Here is a 22237-nt window from a genome sequence, read left to right as displayed (position 1 = left end):
TTGGCGCCCTGCGAGTTAGGTATCCTGACCTTCATTTTGAGAGCCAGGCGACTAACCCCCTTTCTTTTTTTCTCTCTTGTCCCTGAACAGTTCGACCCTGTCACATTTGAGATTGATTTGTTTAAGGCTGTGAGAAAATTGTACATGCACAAAATGTTTACTAATACACCCCAGGGAGCAGTCTTTAGGGCAGAGGGGCAGCTGCCAGTTTGTCCCGACCCAATGGCGTTCTTTGTATCCACTAAGTTTAATGCAGCTGAACTTGAATGTCTAGATTTTCTCTCTGAGGGCAGTTCAGTGACTAGAGAAGCATCACCAGAGGGCATAACCACCTTTACAGGTGGGATTAAGTCCACATTTTGCCCCCCCATGCCCGCCGGGACCAGCATAGACATCTTTCTCCACCAGGTGAAGAAGGATGTACGCGCTGTTATGTATCCTAGAGCACAGGATAATGTCAGTAGTGAGGAGCGACAAGCTCTAAACTGGCTCAGTGCACAGGATGACATCATAGAAAAACCGGCGGACAAGGGGGGCAATGTGGTATTAATGTCGAGGGAGTACATTAATGTAGCCCTTAGGCAACTTAGGGATGTTGACACCTATGAAGTGATACAGGGGGATCCCACCATAGACATCAGGTGTCAGCTTGAGTATTTTGTTCGCGGTTATGTGGCAAGGGGTTTCTCCTGGGCGATAGCATGAAAAACTCGTACCCACATTTCCCTCCAGACCCTGCTGGTATTTCCTTCCCAAGATTCACAAGTCACTGAGTCAGCACTCGGGACGTCCCATCGTCTCGGGGGTTGGCTCGTTGACTGAGCCTTTATCAAAATATATCGATTGGCTCCTCAGACCGTTACTTCCCAGCGCCCCGGTCTATCTCAGGGACACCGACTTTTTGTTGTCCTTGGGTAAAGTATACTGGCAAGCAGATTATCAGTTAGTGTCCCCGGATGTGGAGAGCCTCTACACCCGCATCCCTCATGATGCGGGTGTGGAGGCGATCCGAGTCATCCTACGGAATGTGGGGAAGAGTGACCTCTTCTGCGATTTCGTCTGTGGGGCTCTAAACTTTATACTTGCGAACAATGTTTTCAGATTCGGCAGTGAATGGTTCAGACAAAAGCTGGGGACGGCGATGGGTACCCCTGTTTTGTGCACATTTGCCAATATGTATCTTGCGAGACTGGAAGACAGATTTGTGTTTTCCGTGTCAAACCCATTTTTACAGTATTTGAAAGTCTTCTTACGCTTTGTTGATGACGTCTTCATTGTTTGGTCCGGAACAAAGCAACAGTGTGAGGAGTTTGTCCGATACTTGAACGACATGGGAATGAGATTCACCCTCAATTTTGGGGGTTCAAGGTTGGAATTCCTGGATGTGGTTGTCGTGGCGAGGGGCGACGGGTTGGTCACGGAGGGCTTTTGCAAGCCCACGGCGACCAACTCCTTGCTCCGCCACGACAGCTTTCACCCAGGAACTGTCAAGAAATCGTTGCCGTACGGGCAATTCATCAGATTACGCAGGAGCTGACAGAGCTGAAACAACGGTTGGTAGCAAGAGGATACCCAGAGAATGAGGTTAGCCGTGATATGGAAAGGGTTGAGAGGACATTCTCTCAAACAGATTTATTGCAAAAGAATAGGAAACTGAGAAAAGTAACGGAAGTGCCTGGGTCAGGCCAGGATGGTACAAATACAGGCAGATTCGCCTTCTCCTTTAAGTTTAGCCCAATGGCGGATCGGATTCGTTCCGCCATCTTTAGGAATTGGGATGTACTCAAAAGAGACAGCACCCTTAGCAAGGTAACTGAGCAGAGACCACAAGTCTCCTTCAGGAGGAGTCATACGCTAAGAGATAAGGAGTAGATTGACTACGCTGCGTTCTAGTCAGTGGTTGACAATCAATAGACCAGATGGGAACTTTAGATGTGGGAATTGTTCCCAATGTAAATATAATGCGTGCAAAAATGTCATTGGTTTTGCAGGGGTACACCACAGGGTACGGAGTTTCATTAATTGTAGAAGCACGTTTGTGGTTTATCTTCTAAGCTGCAAATGTGGCCGCTTTTATATCGGCAAAACAATCAGATGTCTAAACGAACGCATAAGAGAACATGTCAACTCCATAACCTCTGGTAAGGGGTGCCCCAGTGTGGTAGAGCACTTCAGAAAAGTGCATGGAGGCGATACCAGTTACCTGTCTTTTTCAGGACTAGAGGTGGTTCAGGCACCGCCGCATGGGGGCGATGGACACCGGCTCCTTTTACAACGGGAGGCCAGGTGGATTCTCTGTACCCAAGCGGTGGAAGAATTGTGCCTGAATGACAGAATTGACCTCAGTATGTTCCTGTAATAGCATCTCCGCAATGTTGTTTTGCCATGCACTAATGTTTTGTAGTTTCATCTTCCTTGACTGTATGGATGATCTTGGGAAGCATCGGGGCAGCGTCACTGGTCACCCAGGTGATGTATTGATTCGATGCTTAATAAGGTGGAGAGCAATTGCGCCCTGACGTAACAGCCTGAGGAAGCGCGTTCAGCGCGAAACAGCCGTCGCTATCTCACCTGTGTGGAGCTCTTGGCGTCCTGCCCGATGCCGTCCATTGCTATTTTTTGAATAAAGCAACTATCAAGTTATGCTGGTGAGCGCCGCCCTCCTTCATTCATTTCTTCATATGGTTTGATCTACAATACCTTACTGCATTGAGGGCTGAGCACCACTGACAGTGTTCGTAGGAGACTGAGCGGTGATTGACTCCCATGTGCCAGGATTTAGCGGTGGACTCTGAGTGCCGCTCCCCATCTCACTATTGAAAACTAGTTTAGATAGCTTTGCATATCAGCTGAGAGTTAGTACATATATTTGCTGCTCTCTCTTAGGCCCCCAACACACTTCTCCAGCTATCTGGCTCGGTTCCCCTGAAGCAGAAAAGGCCTGATGGGAGCGGAGCCAGAACTGACCCCATAGTTTTCTATGGAATTGGGCACATACATCCGATGCATCAGTTGTGATGCCAGGTGCCAAAATATCAGTGTACAGATGCTGGATCTGTGCCCTGCAGTGCAGTACACATCTATCAGTTGTGTCTGGCTCCCAACCTAAAATTACCTGGCCGGACACAACTGATATATGTGAAGATAGCCTTAGGCAGCAAGATCTCCAAAAGTTGGCAACAGTGAGAAAAATCTGCAGTTACGCGATACGTCTCTGAAGATTCGCATGCATTTACCATATATATTTTGATTAAAAAAACAATTGCCACTGCTGCAGTGTTTAGCTTACCTTCTGTTCATCAAGCTGCAGACATGCTCTCTGGCTTCTCCTAAGGTCACCTTCCAGCTTCTGCTCTTCTTTCTTACTTTTCATCCTCAATCTTGATTTTAAGGTGAAAAAACAGTGAATTATACACAAAATAAATATGAGTCTAGTAACATATAAATAGCATGTATGTACCACGCCACGGAATGTATGGTGCTTTAATAATAATAAAAAAAAAAAATTATATTATACACACACATATATACACACTTCAATGTTACCATATACCATAGACACAATTTCTAGCATATAGAGAATTTCCTCTATATGCAGTGCAGCAACGGTGGCCGCGATTGCGCACAGCTAGAAAAAAAAAAACGGCCTTTCTGGTGGCGGGGAATTAATGGAGTGAGCGCGTACGGGGCCGCGCGCATGCGCAGCAGCTCCCGTTTTTGTCCACCTCTCTGCCATTCTATCCTGTAAGATACAAATCGCTGCAACCACTTACCATAGTTTGTCGCGATCTGTACAGGGTCTGCTCCGCTGAGACTGCTAGTGTTTCAGATAGTCTAGCAGCCTCACGTGCGTGCACATGTGGTCAAGGGGCGAGATTATATTATCCTAGCGCCTCATGCCGGCTCCATCAGTCACAGCAGAGGTATCGCGCGCCCCCCCCCCCCCACTACAGCTTATGTAGTGCCCCAGGAGCCGTGCACTGAGGACTGAAAAAAGGAGGTGAGACAACCCCTTTAATAAATTAATGACAATATTAATATCAGAAAATATATTTTTTAAGCTGCAGTCGGAACATTGCTTCCGACTCTACAGCCCTGAAGCTCTGTAGAGAGATAAGGTATAATGTAAAAATCTGCATCTGTTCTGTACCTTTGACTGATCTGGTTTCTGCTCAGAATCACTGATGGAAATGATTGATCAAACACTGACTGTGTGATAGCGCCCTTAGGCCTCATGCACACGACCGTTTTTTTTTGCGGTCCGCAAAACGGATTTTCGTTGTTCCGTGATCTGTGACCGTTTTTTCTTCCGTGGGTCTTCCTTGATTTTTGGAGGATCCACGGACATGAAAAGTGAAAAAAAAAACTAAGTCAAGTTTGCATTGAAAATGATAGGAAAAATAGACACGGATCACGGACACTGATAACTATCTTGTGTGCATCCGTGATTTTTCACGGACCCATTGACTTGAATGGGTCCGTGAACCGTTGTCCGTGAAAAAAATAGGACAGGTCATATTTTTTTCATGGACTGGAAAAACGGATCACGGACGCGGAAGCCAAACGGTGCATTTTCCGAATTTTCCACGGACCCATTGAAAGTCAATGGGTCCACGAAAAAAAACGGAAAACGAAACAACGGCCGCGGATGCACATAACGGTCGTGTGCATGAGGCCTTAATGGCATGTCCAAGTATTATTTTATAAAAAAAAAAAAATCATATAAAGTGCATGATGCATATAATTATACAAACAATATACAGTCAGGTCCATAAATATTGGGACATCTACACAATTCTAACATTTTTGGCTCTATACACCACCACAATGGGTTTGAAATGAAACGAACAAGATGTGCGACTGTCATCTTTAATTTGAGGGTGTTTACATCCAAATCAGGTGAACGGTGTAGGAATTACAACAGTTTGCATATGTGCATCCCACTTATTAAGGGACCAAATGTAATAGGACAGAATAATAATCATAAATCAAACTCACTTTTTAATACTTGGTTGCAAATCCTTTGCAGTAAATTACAGCCTGAAGTCTGGAACGCATAGACATCACCAGATGCTGGGTTTCATCCCTGGTGATGCTCTGCCAGGCCTCTACTGCAATGGTCTTCAGTTCCTGCCTGTTCTTGGGGCATTTTCCCTTCAGTTTTGTCTTCAGCAAGTGAAATGCATGCTCAATCGGATTCAGGTCAGGTGATTGACTTGGCCATTGTATAAAACATTCCACTTCTTTCCCTTAAAAAACTCTTTGGTTGCTTTTGCAGTATGCTTTGGGTCATTGTCCATCTGCACTGTGAAGCGCCGTCCAATGAGTTCTGAAGCATTTGGCTGAATATGTGCAGATAATATTGCCCGAAACACTTCAGAATTCATCCTGCTGCTTTTGTCAGCAGTCACATCATCAATAAATACAAGAGAACCAGTTCCATTGGCAGCCATACATGCCCACGCCATGAGACTACCACCACCATGCTTTACTGATGAGGTGGTATACTTAGGATCATGAGCAGTTACTTTCCTTCTCCATACTCATTCTCTTCCCATTACTCTGGTACAAGTTGATTTTGGTGTCATCTGTCCATAGGATGTTGTTCCAGAACTGTGAAGGCTTTTTTTTAGATGTCGTTTGGCAAACTCTAATCTGGCCTTCTTGCTTTTGAGGCTCACCAATGGTTTACATCATGTGGTGAACCCTCTGTGTTCACTCTGGTGAAGTCTTCTCTTGATTGTTGACTTTCACACACATACACCTACCTCCTGGAGAGTGTTCTTGATCTGGCCAACTGTTGTGAAGGGTGTTTTCTTCACCAGGTAAAGAATTCTTCGGTCATCCACCACAGTTGTTTTCCGTGGTCTTTCGGGTCTTTTGGTGTTGCTGAGCTCACCGATGCATTCTTTCTTTTTAAGAATGTTCCAAACAGTTGTTTTGGCCATGCCTAATGTTTTTGCTATCTCTCTGATGGGTTTGTTTTGTTTTTTCAGCCTAATGATGGCTTGCTTCACTGATAGTGACAGCTCTTTGGATCTCATCTTGAGAGTTGACAGCAACAGATTCCAAATGCAAATAGCAGACTTGAAATGAACTCTGGACCTTTTATCTGCTCATTATATTTGGGATAATGAGCGAATAACACACACCTGGCCATGGAACAGCTCAGAAGCCAATTGTCCCATTACTTTTGGTCCCTTAACAAGTGGGAGGCACATATGCAAACTGTTGTAATTCCTACACCGTTCACCTGATTTGGATGTAAATACCCTCAAATTAAAGCTGACAGTCTGCAGTTAAAGCACATCTTGTTCATTTCATTTCATGTGTCAATGTCCCAATATTTATGGACCTGACTGTATTAAGATTAAGATTAGGTATCACATTTCATTAAAGACTTTCCTAATCAGAATCTAAAATCCTTTGGTTCTTTTCTACTAAAATTCTGCATTATATTGCAGTTTGGTGCTGAAAACACACGTTATACCATCAAATACTGGATTAAAATAATTTATGTGTTAATACATCCATCGGCCAAAACATGAAAACCACTGACATATGAAGCAAAGAGCAGTGATTATCTTCTCGTGATGGTACCTGTCAAGAGGTGGGATATTTTATGCAGCAGCTGAACAGTTTTTGGAAGCTGATGTGTTAAAAACAAGGTGCATTGTGATGGCTAGATGACTGTGACATAGCCTCTCCAAAATGGCAGGTTTTATGGGGTGGTCCCGGTATACATTGTTTAGTATCTTCCAGGAGCAGCTCAAGGAAGGACAACTGGTCAACCAACAACAGGGCTCTGGGTTAACAAAGACTTCTGATGTGAGTGGAGGGGAAGGTTAGCCCACCTGATCCAATTTCATAGAAGAAGAGTTACCGTAGGAAAACTTGCCAAAAAGTTAATGCTGGAGACCTTCAGAGGTCATATGCCTCAACAATTCAGAGCTTGTGATATGAAGGTGATCTCCACAATACCAGGCTCGGTTTTGGCTATAAGTTATGGCTGATCAGTGTATATGTATCTGTTGTCATGGCATTACATACTTGAAATAAAGTTGATACATATTCGTAGGTACTACTGGCAAGACAAATCTGGAATATATAGAACCTAGTAATTATTTTATGTTTTTTTTTTTGTGTGCAGCAAACTGCATAAACGCTGTGCTATTTTACAGGAAATATACTCTTATCGAGTATTTCTTCCAAATACTGGGTAAAGTAATATATTATCCCCCTATCTTCTTCATAAGCCTGTGCAGATGCACTTACTGGACACATGACTGATAGACTTTTATGATCAGCCTGGTAACTTAATCCCTCAAAGACACAGATAAGCCGTAACAAAAGAGCTTGGCTGTTGATTTTCTTTGGCGGCGGGTTAAAAGGCCACAGTAATGTAGTAAAACACTTTAGAATGATTCTGTTGTTGCCTCAGCATTTTCTAAAAGTATAATGTGCATAGTTTTTTATCCCTTGTCTTCGATGTCAGAACGACACATTGACTGATACTGGGATGGGAATGAAAAGATTGTCGCTATGGGTGATACGAAGATCCGTGTTTGTAGCCTTTATTACCTCGCTCTTCTCTACGGCTCACCTTGAATTGTCTGGGCGCCTCACACACATGCAATTTACCACAGGGACATTTCGGTAAATAAACAATGCATTTACTGTCAAACGTCAAACCGGTTTTATAGCCAATTTTGGGCCTTTCACAGGGTGTATAAATCCAGTGTTTTTCACTTTGCCCCAGCACTATACTCCACATAAACAGGGATCGTCATTCATATTAATAGCACCCACAATGTGCATTACTCAGGACACAGTAAATACTCCATAATGAGCACGAGAGCAAAATTATATTCTTCATAAATTTAGCATGATAGCAACGTTTATTCAAAATCTCCATTAGCCAGGTATTTACAGTAATTCATATAATTGCACAATAAACCAGCCATTACAGATATCAAGCATCATTCACGCTTCAAGCAAGGAGCACCCCCAGCAAGTCATGTTGTAGATATTTCTAGAATGTACTGAATTTATAGTCAACCCCTTTCTTAAAGTTTTAGTAAGTATTTGTAATTCCTACATAAGAACAATTCTGGGGCATCTACTCTCTGTTGTGCCATTCCTTTATTATTTCTGCAAAAAGTTAGGAATTCATTATTTACAGTTTGCAATAAAGGTGTTACCGGTTGGGCTAGAGCACGGGTGCACAACCTGCGGCCCTTGATACCATTCTGTGCGGCCCCCAACCATCCGTTAATAGACATGTATGTCTATGTCTTGTGGCTGCTCACATGTATTTTTCCCATTAGATGGGAGTCCCGGAACTGTAACTAGACAATAATGGTAAATACTGTATGTTCAATAAACCATAAATAACAGTTTTTCCGTTGTTAATACCCCTCTAAATTTTAATTTCGGCCCTCGTCATTGGTTCAGTCTGGCAATGTGGCTTCTGACCAGGAAACGTTGTGCGCCCCTGGGCTAGAGTGTCCCTGCACAGTCTGACTATCCAATCAGTGCTACACACTCCCAAATGGCAACACCCATCTGGACCTTCAATGCAAACTGCTAGCAATTCATTCAAAACTTACAGATGGAATAATAAAGGAAAATTGCAACACAGAGTCATAAGAATAGGTGCTCGAGAATTGTTATAACATGGGTGATGCAAGTAATTACTAAAACAGACACGTCAGGAGAGGTGACAGCCCCTCTTTAAGGCAGGGCTCGACAAATCCCAGGCGCCAGGTCGCCATGGCGACCAGGAATTTAGTCCTGGCGCTTGGGTATTTGTCAGCCCGTTTTCAAAGGTGCCCGGGCGATGGGTGCGGAGCTGCCGTTCTGTCCGGAGGCAGCACCGTTTGAAACAGCTCCGTCACAGCACACAATAGCAGAGACGCTGGCAGCAGGGAGGGGAGGGGCTCGGGAGGAGTGTAATCTGATCCTAGAGTGGAAGCTGCTTCTGCCAGCCCCTCCCCTCCCCGCCCACCAACCAATCAGAGCTCAGGCAAGGCAAGCACTAGCAGCTCTGAGCCCGGGTCACTGACACAAGTACAGGAGGGAGTCTAAGTAAGAAAGAATCGAATGAGTCAGGTTCAAAGAATCTAAAGATCCTACAGTTAGTGACTCATTCGATTCTTTGAGTTAAAAGAACAGTCAGTCAGACTCTAGAACAGTTTACACTGAGGCTGTCAGCTGATGCTTTTGCAGCAGTGATAAGATTAAGTGACAGGAGCAGAGAGATAAGAGAAGTGACAGGACAGTTTAGATTACAGTTTGAATAAACCCTTTAGGATCAAATTGGCTTCTCAAGGAGATCTATATGTTAAAGGCATCCCTTCTTCTGTCTCATTCAGTAGCTATATAACTAAGGCCTTATTCACACGTCCGTTGTTTCTTTCCTGATCTGTTCCGTTTTTTGCGGAACAGATCTGGACCCATTCATTTTCAATGGGTCCTGAAAAAAAACGGACAGCTCAATGTCTGATTTTTTTTCAGGACCCATTGAAAATGAATGGGACCAGATCTGGTTCAGATCTGTTCCGCAAAAAACGGAACAGATCAGGAAAGAAACAACGGACGTGTGAATAAGGCCTAAGGGTACTTTCACACTTGCGGCAGGATGGATCCGGCAGGCTGTTCACCCTGTCGGATCCGTCCTTCCGCTGTTTCGCCGGACCACCGCTCCGTCCCCATTGACTATAATGGGGGTGGAGCTCCGGCGCAGCACGGCAGTGCATGGTGAAAGGCCGCCGGACCAAAAGTACTGCATGTCCAACTTTTTAGTCCGGCGGCCTCTCACCGCGAACTGCCATGCTGCGCCGGAGCTCCGCCCCCATCCCCATTATAGTCAATAGGGTCCGGGGACGGAGCTGCGGTATATGTAACATGGTATACAGCATTATTGGGGGGGGCTCTATGGAGAAGTGGGGGGGGGGGCACCTACTAGGGGCTTTATGACGCGGCTCCGCCTGGCTCCTAACTTTTTTAGCTGGCTCCTAGATTCCAAGGAAATTTGTCAAGCCCTGCTTTAAGGTTTTAAGAATTTGCCACAAGTTGTGGTCTCCAGATATAAAACAAGGCAGCATATCTTGTAAAGATACTACTTATATCAAGTGCATGTTAGGCTCTTTCCACTGAGGGACTGCTTCCAAATAGGAGGCACCCACTGTCAGAGAACCCCAAGTTCAATGCTTTACTACTACCACTACGGCTTTTACAAAATCTGCAACAGCAGTAGTTTGGCCCCTGAGCTGACCTCTGGATTCAGGGTGCTTAGGTGCCATGCAACATACTATATCTAATGTCCCAAGCTTCTGTCCTCTCCTGTGGAAGACAGAATAGAACTCAGTTTTTTTTCTAGGAGGCAGGCGTGATGATATCTGCGACAAATTTATCAATATGGCGCACGTTGTTGATAAATTTGTCACACCTTATATATGCCCCGGTTGCTGTTTTGAAAACTGTAGAATATTTTTTGGGAGACAACTGCTTTAACAGGTTTTTCCGGGAGTAAAATACAGAAAACCTATACTCCGGATAGGTCATCAATTGGAGATCGATAGGGGTGCAACCCCCCAACGATCAGCTGTTTGAGGAAGCTGCAGGATTGACCGAAACTCGCAGCTTACCAAGCGCAGCGCTGTCCATCGGACCCCCTTGCAAATGGCTGATCCTAAGTATAGGCCATCAATATGAAAATTCCAATTTATGTCCCATTCACCCACAGGAGGCCAAAAGAGTGTCATTCTCATCTCCACTAGGTCAGTATATTTTCGATTTTCTGGACAGAATAGTGTCATCGACTAATATAATTCTATCTAGAGGCATCTGCAAAAAATTAATATAAAAAATATATGATACCCCATCGTATAACTTTTTTTAAATGAGAGCCTACGTATGTCACTGTATGCACTGAATGCATCAGGGTATCCTCAGCACTCGGCACCGACTCCCGCACAGTACAAATTTTGATTTCACACAATCGTCCATGGACAACTGAAAAGGCTGTTACCTGAAGTCATCAGCAGCTCGCTCTTGTTCTTGTTGTCTCATCTGAATCTTTTGTCTGAAATTTTCAAGATTTTCTTCTGCTTTCCGTTTCTTCATCTCTTCATGGCCAATGCCGCTGCGTCCTTTATATAAATGAAGGCAGCATATTCATTAACATATTTGCTGATTATATCTATATACACAGTTCACATGTGTGCAATGTTGCTAAATGCTCAAGACAAATACCATGCAGAAGTCAGTGATTAAAGATTCTGGGTCTGGGTACAGCCACACGGACGTGGCCACTGTGAAGCAGAAAACCGTGTGACCATGCAAGCCGTAGTGGTATTCTATTAACTCATTAGAAGTGGATTATTTATTCAGTGTTCATTGTTAATGGGCTAGGTGATAAACAAAACCAGGGGGCAGTTAACAAACACTGAATAGACAGTCTGCTTCTAGTGGGTTACAAAAAACCGCCATGTGGTTCTCAGTCACACAGTGGACGCATCACAGCCGCAAAATATGGTTTTATATCTGCATAATGAGGATCAGAATAGGACATCATTTGCAGAACTGACATATGGATGTGGAAAGCACATGGACGTCATCAGTGTGTTTTTTACATCCGTATGTCAGTTCTAGTAAAGACAGAGCATGTCCTATTCTGTTCTTCAAAATGAGGACCTCAAATCCATAGAACTCAATGGGACTGCAGAAAATGTGGATCGCAAAATGGATACGGTTGTGTGCATAAAGGTTTAGATACACAGCTCAGCAGGTTTTATGGTACAAAATGGAATTGGATACACAGCTCAGCAGGCTGTATCATAGAAGATGAGATTAGATACACACTTCAGCAGGCTCTGTATCAGGCACGCATACATGTAAGGATTAGATACAGATGTGTTTGGACGTGCTTGCCGATTCCAGCTGTTTATCACACTCTGGAGATGGTGAGGGAAGTGATGGGATTTAGACACTGAGTGAGAAGTAGATTCATGTCTGGGTGTAGAAAGATAGACACAGGAGTTATAGGAGTCATCGCGGGGTGACCGGAGTGAGCTGGTTGCACTAATCGGCAGTCAGTTAAATGAAGGAGAACTGGAGTTGTTCCGCCCCCCTGCAGTCCTGATCGCTGCGATTGGCTGGCTAGTGAGGACCGGCCCATCGCAGCGCCGGCAATGTATGGAGCTGCAGGGGGGCTCGGCTAGAGGTGGAAGGGGCTGATGACATCAGCCCATATCTCCTCCTAGGTCAGGGAGGGGACACCAGACACAGGTGTCCCTTCCCAGCGCTGCGATTGGCTGGAACAATTGCAGCGCTAAGCAGCAGAAAGAACCGTTGGTGCCTCTCTGCAGGCAGCCATTCTGGCTTGGTGACTGCTTGCAGAGAGGACCTGTGCCCCTCTGTGCTGCTCGGTGTCAGCTGGGACTTGTGGTACTACCACATAAATCAGTGCTTTCCAGAAGAAGAAGAAAAAGAAGAACATCTGGAATAGCTGTAGTGATCTTTGGCTCATCTGCAGCTATTTCAGATCCCCATTCCCTGCCCACTGTCCTTTTTTTGTTTGTCTTTTTGAGGGGGGGGGGGGGTGTTTAGTTAGTAGTATTTTTGATTTTTGAACCCACACATGTGCTGTCTGCATGCGTGGGTCCTGCACCTGCTGAGCGCCGGTCAGTACTGTCAAAAAAATTTTGGAGCCTTTTTTTTCCAAATTTTTATCTTATTCTTTCACTTATCTTTTTCTGTTTTCGTTCCCTCTTTTTTTCGTTATCACAAATTTTATTTTAAATTCATTACAAGCCCCCTGACGTGTCAAATCACTACATACACCCCCCTGACATTTTTCACTTTACATACACCAATAAAAATAAAAATGTCCCATTCATCCCAGAGAATGTACTCCGCTGAAGAGGCATACGCCATCCTTGCCTCTGAAACGGAGTCTGCAAGTGAGGGAGAAGAGGATGCCACATTCCTCAAGGAGACACCCCAGACCCTCAAGGAGACACCCCAGAAGAGATGAAGTAGCCCCCCCCCCCAGTGATCCCCTATGGACCACACCGCCTGAAGATTATCAGCCCCAAATTCCAGATTTCGTGGGAAACTCTGGAATTCAGATTGACTGCACGGGCTTCACAGAAATCGATTTTTTCAAAATCTATTTTTCTGACGATCTTATAAATTTGATGGTGACCCAAACAAATTTGTACGCCCAGCAGTTTATTGCTCAAAACCCCACATCCTCATATGCTAGACCCCTAGGTTGGACCCCTGTAAATACAGCAGACATAATGAAGTTTTGGGGGCTGTTGCTGTATATGGGCCTGGTAAAAAAAAAATTGAGACAATATTGGAGTTGAGATGTCTTGTACCACACTCCAATTTACAATATGACCATGTCCTGTAAAAAAATTTAAATCCATTTTAAATTCCTACATCATAATGATAATGCACAGTGCCCCCCCAAAATTACCCACATTTTGACCGTCTATTCAAAATAAGACCCCTCCTGGAGCACCTCAACTCCAAATTTACACAGGTGTTCCCCCCAGAAAAAGAAATTAGCATAGACGAGTCCCTTGTACATTTTAAAGGAAGGGTTAAATTTCGCCAATACCTACCCAAGCAATATGGGTAAATACAATATGTTTATTTAGACTTTGATCATAAAAGTATGTTGGGAAAGATGTCCCTTAGGCTACTTTCACACTAGCGTTCAGACCCCAGACGGATCTGCTCATATAATGCAGACTTTGGATCCGTTCAGAACGGATCCGTCTGCATTAAATTGAAAAAAAAATTCTAAGTGTGAAAGTAGCTTCAAACGGATCGTCCAGACTTTACATTGAAAGTCAATGGGGGACGGATCCATTTGAAAATTGAGCCATATAGTGTCAAATTCAAACGGATCCGTCCCCATTGACTTACATTGTAAGTCTGGACGGATCCGTTTGCCTCCGCACGTTCAGGTGTCCGCTTGCTGAGCGGAGCGGAGGCTGAACGCTGCCAGACTGATGCATTCTGAGCGGATCCGCATCCACTCAGAATGCATTAGGGCTGGACGGATGCGTTCGGGGCCGCTTGTGAGCCCCTTCAAACGGAGCTCACAAGCGGAGCCCCGAACACTAGTGTGAAAGTAGCCTTAGGTGGAGATGTCACTTTAAGAAAAGGGGAGGGAGTGGGTATTACCCTTCCATACTCGAGCATTTATATATAATAAATGCATAAAATTGCAGAGATAGTAAAAAATATCCCAGGTAAAAAAAATAAAAAAAAATAATTAAGAAGTCAGTTAATTAATTAAAAAAGGTTAATTAATTAAAAAGTGCATAAGGTGCATATCTTGTTTACACCCTTTTGATGGGAAGGGAGATTCCTTGTGTTTGTAGTCCCGCGTCAAAGATATAGATATCCTCAAAGGTATAGGTGGCAGATTGATCAATCAGTGATCATTTCCACCATATATTTCTATACATTGATCTCCCAATGATTAATTCAATAATACACTGCTCAAAAAAATAAAGGGAACACAAAAATAACATCCTAGATATGAATTAATTAAATATTCTTCTGAAATACTTTGTTGAATGTGCTGACAACAAAATCACACAAAAATTAAAAATGACAATCAAATTTTTCAACCCATGGAGGTCTGGATTTGGAGTCACACTCAAAATTAAAGTGGAAAAACACACTACAGGCTGATCCAACTTTGATGTAATGTCCCTAAAACAAGTCAAAATGAGGCTCAGTAGTGTGTGTGGCCTCCACTTGCCTGTATGACCTCCCTACAACGCCTGTGCATGCTCCTGATGAGGTGGCAGACGGTCTCCTGAGGGATCTCCTCCCAGACCTGGACTAAAGCATCTGCCAACTCCTGGACAGTCTGTGGTGCAACGTGACGTTGGTGGATAGAGCGAGACATGATGTCCCAGATGTGCTCAATTGGATTCAGGTCTGGGGAACGGGCGGGCCAGTCCATAGCATCAATGCCTTCGTCTTGCAGGAACTGCTGACACACTTCAGCCACATGAGGTCTAGCATTGTCTTGCATTAGGGAGGAACCCAGGGCCAACCGCACCAGCATATGGTCTCACAAGGGGTCTGAGGATCTCATCTCGGTACCTAATGGCAGTCAGGCTACCTCTGGCGAGCACATGGAGGGCTGTGCGGCCCTCCAAAGAAATGCCACCCCACACCTTTACTGACCCAATGCCAAACGGTCATGCTGGAGGATGTTGCAGGCAGCAGAACGTTCTCTGTGGCGTCGCCAGACTCTGTCACGTCTGTCACATGTGCTCAGTGTGAACCTGCTTTCATCTGTGAAGAGCACAGGGCGCCAGTGGCGAATTTGCCAATCTTGGTGTTCTCTGGCAAATGCCAAACGTCCTGCACGGTGTTGGGCTGTAAGCACAACCCCCACCTGTGGACGTCGGGCCCTCATATCACCCTCATTGAGTCTGTTTCTGACCGTTTTGAGCAGACACATGCACATTTGTGGCCTGCTGGAGGTCATTTTGCAGGGCTCTGGCAGTGCTCCTCCTGTTCCTCCTTGCACAAAGGCGGAGGTAGCGGTCCTGCTGCTGGGTTGTTGCCTCCTACGGCCTCCTCCACGTCTCCTGATGTACTGGCCTGTCTCCTGTAGTGCCTCCATGCTCTGGACACTACGCTGACAGACACAGAAAACCTTCTTGCCACAGCTCGCATTGATGTGCCATCCTGGATAAGCTGCACTACCTGAGCCACTTGTGTGGGTTGTAGACTCCGTCACATGCTACCACTAGAGTGAAAGCACCGCCAGCATTCAAAAGTGACCAAAACATCAGCCAGGAAGCATAGGAACTGAGAAGTGGTCTGTGATCACCACCTGCAGAACCACTTCTTTATTGGGGGTGTCTTGCCAATTGCCTATAATTTCCACCTGTTGTCTATCCCATTTTCACAACAGCATGTGAAATTGATTGTCACTCAGTGTTGCTTCCTAAGTGGACAGTTTGATTTCACAGAAGTGTGATTGACTTGGAGTTACATTGTGTTGTTTAAGTGTTCCCTTTATTTTTTTGAGCAGTGTATATAATCGTTCTGAGATCTCTGGATCAGGGATCTCTTGGTATATCCATGTAGTTTACAATCGGATGATTTCCTTAGTTAAACAGTTAGTAGTATGTTTGGGTTGTCTCCTTATTTATATGCCAGTCACTGTAAACAGTAAAGTACATTGATGCATCCATCTTATGTACCTCTGTCAGTTGTTGTGCCTAGTGTGGCGTCCCACACACCATTAGGCTCACACTCTGACTGAATGTACCTTCTCCGTTGGTTTTGCTTGTTGCAGCTGCCGATGCGCATAAGGAATCTCCCTTCCCATCAAAGGGGTGAAAACAAGATATGCACCTTATGCACTTTTTAATTAATTAACCTTTTTTAATTAACAGACTTCATAATTAACTTTTTATTTTTTTAACCTGGAATATTTTTCACCATCTCTGCAATTTTATGCATTTATTATATATACTTTAAGAAAAGGGGAGGGAGTGGGTATAACCCTTCCATGCTCGAGCTTAAAGTGACATCTCCACCTAAGGGACATCTTTCCTAACATACTTTTATGATCAAAGTCTAAATAAATCTATTGTATTTACCCATATTGCTCTCAGTGCGGTCAACCAAGTGAAGAGTGCCAGTTTTACTACATTTATATTTATATCCCCCTATTTATATATTTATATCCCTAAAAGCCAGAGGTACTGTGGATTGCGGCACAGTGTGAAAAAATAAAATAAAATCAGAGAGGGCTACCTAGATCCCTGGTAGGACAACTACTCCGGAAAGACGACAGTAAGGCTCTCTGCCATGAGAACATGCTGGCGGTTAAGTACAAGGACAAGAGGGATGTCCTTGTACTAACCACCCATTCACACCAACACCAGTTCTCCTGCCCAGTGCGAGGTATCCTACCCCTGTCAACAAGCAGACTGCATCCTTTATTTCAACAGGCACATGGGAGGAGGTTGATCTGTCCGATCAAGTTCTGAGCCCTACAGTGCCATGCGTAAAACTAAGGTGTGGTACAAAAAGCTTGCTGTATACATTGTACAGATGGCAATGTACAATGCGTACATTTTACATCGAACTGCAGGCCACATAGGAACTTTCCTTCAGTTCCAAGAGGCGGTAATCAAGGCCCTCATTTTCCAAGTCAGGAAGGGGAGGCCCGAGTACTTCAGGAGGTCATGGTGCCGTGTTGTACCAGGACAACATTTCCCTGGTGAAGTGCCACAAACAGCAAAAAGGGGAAAGACCCAAAAAAGATGTTGGGTTTGTTACAAAAGGGGAATACGAAAGGACACCATTCATCAGTGCGACACCTGCCTGGATAAACCAGGCCTCTGCCTGAAGGAATGCTTCCGAACCTACCACTCATCCATGGATTTTTAATTTCATCCTTTATGCGCCCTGTAATATTTCCATATCTCTGATTTAGTCCACCTCACTTGCATACCCACTTTCCAACAACCACTACATAATATTTTCTGTAAGTACGTCAAAAGTACCCTTTCCACCACTTAAAATGTTCGTACGGGGGTGCGCTTTCCAAATTGGTGTCACTTCTTCACTTCTTGGTGTTTTTAATTTCTGGGGACCTCTGGAATGTAATGCGACATGCCACCGAAAATAAATGTCTGTTTTAAAGGCCTGCTGTGAGCCAATACAGCAGGCTACAAGCACATATGGGGTGTTTGCAAAAAGGGGAAAAATGGGAACATATACTGGGGTGCATTTTCTCCTTTAACCCCTTGTGAAAGTGAAAAATTGGGGTCTCGTTGTAATTTGTCATTTTCACAAATTTGTGCTTTGAAATGCTTTCTCTAGCATTTCTGCCTTCTGTGAGACACCAGTTTGCTAAAAAGTATCGTTTCTACCACTTAAAATGTTCGTACGGGGGTGCTCTTTCCGAATTAGGGTCACTTCCCGGGGATTTTTATTTCTGGGGACCTCAGGAATTTATTTAATGCGACATGGCACCTAAAATCCATGTTTTACAATTCAGGTCAGCAAAATCCATATTTAGCTGTTTAACTCCCTTTGAGCCCTGCCATGATACATCATTTTTGAGCACATATGGGGTGTTGGCTTATTCGGGGGGGGAAATGGGGAACAAAATGTGGGTGCATTTTGTCCTGTTACCCCCTTGTGAAAGTGAAAAATGTGGGTGTAAAGCAACTTTTTCAGAAAAAAAAAAATATATAAAATTAATTTTTCATTTTCACAGCCAATTCCATGAATCACCTTTGAGGACAATGTTCTCACTACACATCTTGAAATATTCCTTGAGGGGTGTAGTTTCCAAGATGGCGCCTGTCAGTTATTCCTGTGAAATCTGCCTTTTAGTAGCCATTTGGTGCTCATTTCCTTCTGACCCCTGTGGTATGCCCATATAGCAGTATACAATCACATATGGGGTATTGCTCTAATCAGGAGAAAGTGGGCAATAAATGAGGGGTGCATTTTCTCCAGTTCCCCCTTGTGAAAGTGAAAAACTTTGGCCTAAAGTACATTTTTTTGGAAAACATTTTCATTTCTCATTTTCACAGCCAATTCCATGAATCACCATTGAGCACAACGTTCTCACTACACATCTTGAAATATTCCTTGAGGGGTGTAGTTTCAAGAATGGGGTCACTTTTTGGGGGTTTCCACTCTAGGGGTACCTCAGGGGTGTCTTCTTATGCGACATAGCTCCCAAAAGCCAATCTTGCGAAATCGGTCCTGCAAAAGCCCTAGGTTGCTACTTCCCTTTTGAACCCTGCCAGGCATCCATATATCATTTTTGGAGCACAAATGGGGTGTTGGCGTATTCGGGGGGGGAAAGGTGAACAAAATGTGGGGTGCATTTTGTCCTGTTTACCCTTGTGAAAATGAATAATGTGGGTGTAAAGCAACTTTTTCTAGAAAAATTTCATTTTTCATTTTCACAGCCAAACGTTTCCCAATTCTGTGAAACGCCTGATGCTCACTACACACATTGAAATATTCCTTGAGGGGTGTAGTTTCCGGAATGGGGTCACTTTTTGGGGGTTTCCACTGTAAGGCCACCTCAGGGTGTCTTCATATGCGACATAGATTCCAATTACCATTTCAGCTAAATCCGCTCTCCAAAAGTCATATGGTGCTCCCTCCACTCTGAAGCTTGCTGTGCGCCCATACATCAGTTTTTGAGCACACATGGGGTGTTTCTGTAAACTCCAGATTCAGGGTAATAGATTTAGAGTTTTGTTTGGCTGTTAACCCTTGATGTGTTGCAGAGAAATTAGATTAACATTTAAAATCTGCTAAAAAAAAAAAGTGAATTTTTTAAATTGAATTCCCAATTTGCATTAATTCTTGTGGGGCACCTAAAAGGTTAACAAAGTTTGTAAAATCAGTTTTGAATAGCTTGAGGGCAGTAGTTTTAAAAAAAAAATTGGATGATTTATGGGTGGTTTCTAATATGTAAGCCCAGAAAGTTACTTTATAAATGTTAAGATTTGCTTTTAAACATCTAAGTCTTCTAATGTCCCAAAAAAATTATATTTCTTTTTCAAAATGATCCAAACATGAAGTAGACATATGGGGAATGTAAAGTAATAACTATTTTTGGAGGTATAACTATCTATTATAAAAGTAGAGAAATTGGATACATTTGGTTAAATTTGATATTTTTTATAAATAAAAATGAAATATATTGACTCATTTACAACTGTCATGAAGTACCATATGCGAGGAGAAAACAATCTCAGAATGGCTTGAATAAGTAAAAGCATTTCAAGGCTATTGCCACATAAAGTGACATGTCAGATTTGCAAAAAATGGCCTGGGCAGGAAGGTGAAAAAAGGCCCGGGGTTAAAGATACAGGGCAAGTCCTAAAGATATTAAAAGAACAACAATCCTTTGCTGGTGATATGTTCCTAGTGACAGTAGATGTGACGTCCCTGTATACTATTATACTGAAAGAAGTAGGACTGACAGTGGTAGAATATTATTTAGATAGAGATGAGGAACTTAAAAAGAACCAGATCATAATTATTTTTGGTAAGGGGATTGTTTTTACTTGCAGACCCATGGTATGACGATTGTCGCACCCAGTTTCGCCAATTCATTCATGGTGTATTGTGGGCGTATATACACTCACCTAAAGAATTATTAGGAACACCATACTAATACGGTGTTGGACCCCGTTTTGCCTTTAGAACTGCCTTAATTCTACGTGGCATTGATTCAACAAGGTGCTGATAGCATTCTTTAGAAATGTTGGCCCATATTGATAGGATAGCATCTTGCAGTTGATGGAGATTTGAGGAATGCACATCCAGGGCACGAAGCTCCCATTCCACCACATCCCGAAGATGCTGTCACGGCTGTATGTGAGCAACAAGAGCATGCACAGAAAATAGAGCTACTGACCGGACCCAAACTAGGGAGGATAAAGGGTGACCCCTGTCAGACCCTCGAAAGCTCTCCCTATGCTGCTAAGCCCATGCCCGGATCCAAATGGTGGAAGGAGGCATGCCCGCGTACCTAAGACTGATGACCACTGTAACCCCTACAATAGTGGAAGGGGCACGGCCACCGGTGCCCTGCTCAGTATATGGAGGGAACCGTGGTCACCTCGGATCCAGTCAGAAAACACACAGATACACAACAATGTCTGCACACTTAGCTGAAGGGGCTGCAGCCGCAGTGAAGATGGATCCAAAGACAGGCTGGCAATATCCGGAGTACTTGCTGCAGCAGAACACAGGTCCAGTGAAAGGATAGCATACAAGGGAAGATACTCAAGCAAGAGCTACAACCCAAATGAGAAATATAATCCACACCTACAATAGGAGGAGGGGGAATATAAAGGCAGGGAAATCAAACGCAGCTGGGATGAAGGAAACAGAAAACTCCTCCCAGCTCTAGTAGTGACATCATCACAGGGGTGGAGAAACAGAGCTGTGAGAACGTCCCAAAGCTCTGGTAGTGACAGATGCTCTATTGGGTTGAGATCTGGTGACTGTGGGGGCCATTTTAGTACAGTGAACTCATTGTCATGTTTGAGAAACCAATTTGAAATGATTCGAGCTTTGTGACATGGTGCATTATCCTGCTGGAAGTAGCCATCAGAGGATGGATACATGTTCTCATTCTGTTTACGCCATATCGGACTCTACCATTTGAATGTCTCAACAGGAAATCGAGACTCATCAGACCAGCCAACATTTTTCCAGTCTTCAACAGTCCAATTTTGGTGAGCTCGTGCAAATTGTAGCCTCTTTTTCCTATTTGTAGTGGAGATGAATGGTACCCGGTGGGGTCTTCTGCTGTAGTAGCCCATCCGCCTCAAGGTTGTGTGTGTTGTGGCTTCACAAATGCTTTGCTGCATACCTTGGTTGTAACGAGTGGTTATTTCAGTCAACGTTGCTCTTCTATCAGCTTGAATCAGTCGGCCCATTCTCCTTCCACGCTCTAGGATCCACAAGGCATTTTTGCCCACAGGAGTGCTGCATACTGGATGTTTTTCCCTTTTCACACCATTCTTTGTAAACCCTAGAAATGGTTGTGCGTGAAAATCCCAGTAACTGAGCAGATTGTGAAATACTCAGACCGGCCCGTCTGGCACCAACAACCATGCCATGCTCAAAATTGCTTAAAATCACCTTTCTTTCCAATTCTGACATTCAGTTTGGAGTTCAGGAGATTGTCTTGACCAGGAGCACCCCCCTAAATGCATTGAAGCAACTGCCATGTGATTGGTTGACTAGATAATTGCATTAATGAGAAATAGAACCGGTGTTCCTAATAATTCTTTAGGTGAGTGTATATTGACCCCTTACTAAGCAGAGAGAAGGGTGATGGCAGTCTTATTCTTTGGAAAAGATACATAGATGATTGTCTATGTATCTGGAAAGGGGAGGAAGCGGCTCTGAGAGAATTTATTGTGTATATCAATGATAACACTTGGAATATTAAATTTACGGAAAAAAATTGTAGAAAAACAGTTAACTTCCTTGATTTAGAAATTATAGTGGAGGATGGGTTAATCCATACGAGGATCTTTTTCAAACCCACAGATCGCAATAGTTATATCGATGTCAGCTGCTGTCATCATAAACCTTGGATAAAAAACATCCCCGTAGGCCAATTTCAGAGAATAAAAAGAAATTGTTCCAAAATAAGAAATTATGATGAACAGAGTGG

General features: G+C 43.8%; 1 protein-coding gene across 1 annotated transcript in view; it reads right to left on the bottom strand.

The window, feature by feature from the left end:
• Positions 1-22237, bottom strand: part of GPATCH11 (G-patch domain containing 11) — a 99315-nt gene that overhangs the window by 16097 nt on the left and 60981 nt on the right. The window contains exons 4-5 of the mRNA XM_040429544.1: positions 11033-11153; positions 3290-3380 (exon numbers count right to left, since the gene is read on the bottom strand). Of these exons, the coding sequence (XP_040285478.1) occupies positions 3290-3380; positions 11033-11153 (212 nt within the window). The remainder of the gene's footprint in view (positions 1-3289; positions 3381-11032; positions 11154-22237) is intronic.

This window comes from Bufo bufo, chromosome 4 (assembly GCF_905171765.1).
Source record: "Bufo bufo chromosome 4, aBufBuf1.1, whole genome shotgun sequence".
NCBI lineage: Eukaryota > Metazoa > Chordata > Amphibia > Anura > Bufonidae > Bufo > Bufo bufo.
The sequence above is the reverse complement of the archived record's forward strand: the minus strand, read 5'-3'. Positions and strand labels throughout refer to the sequence as shown.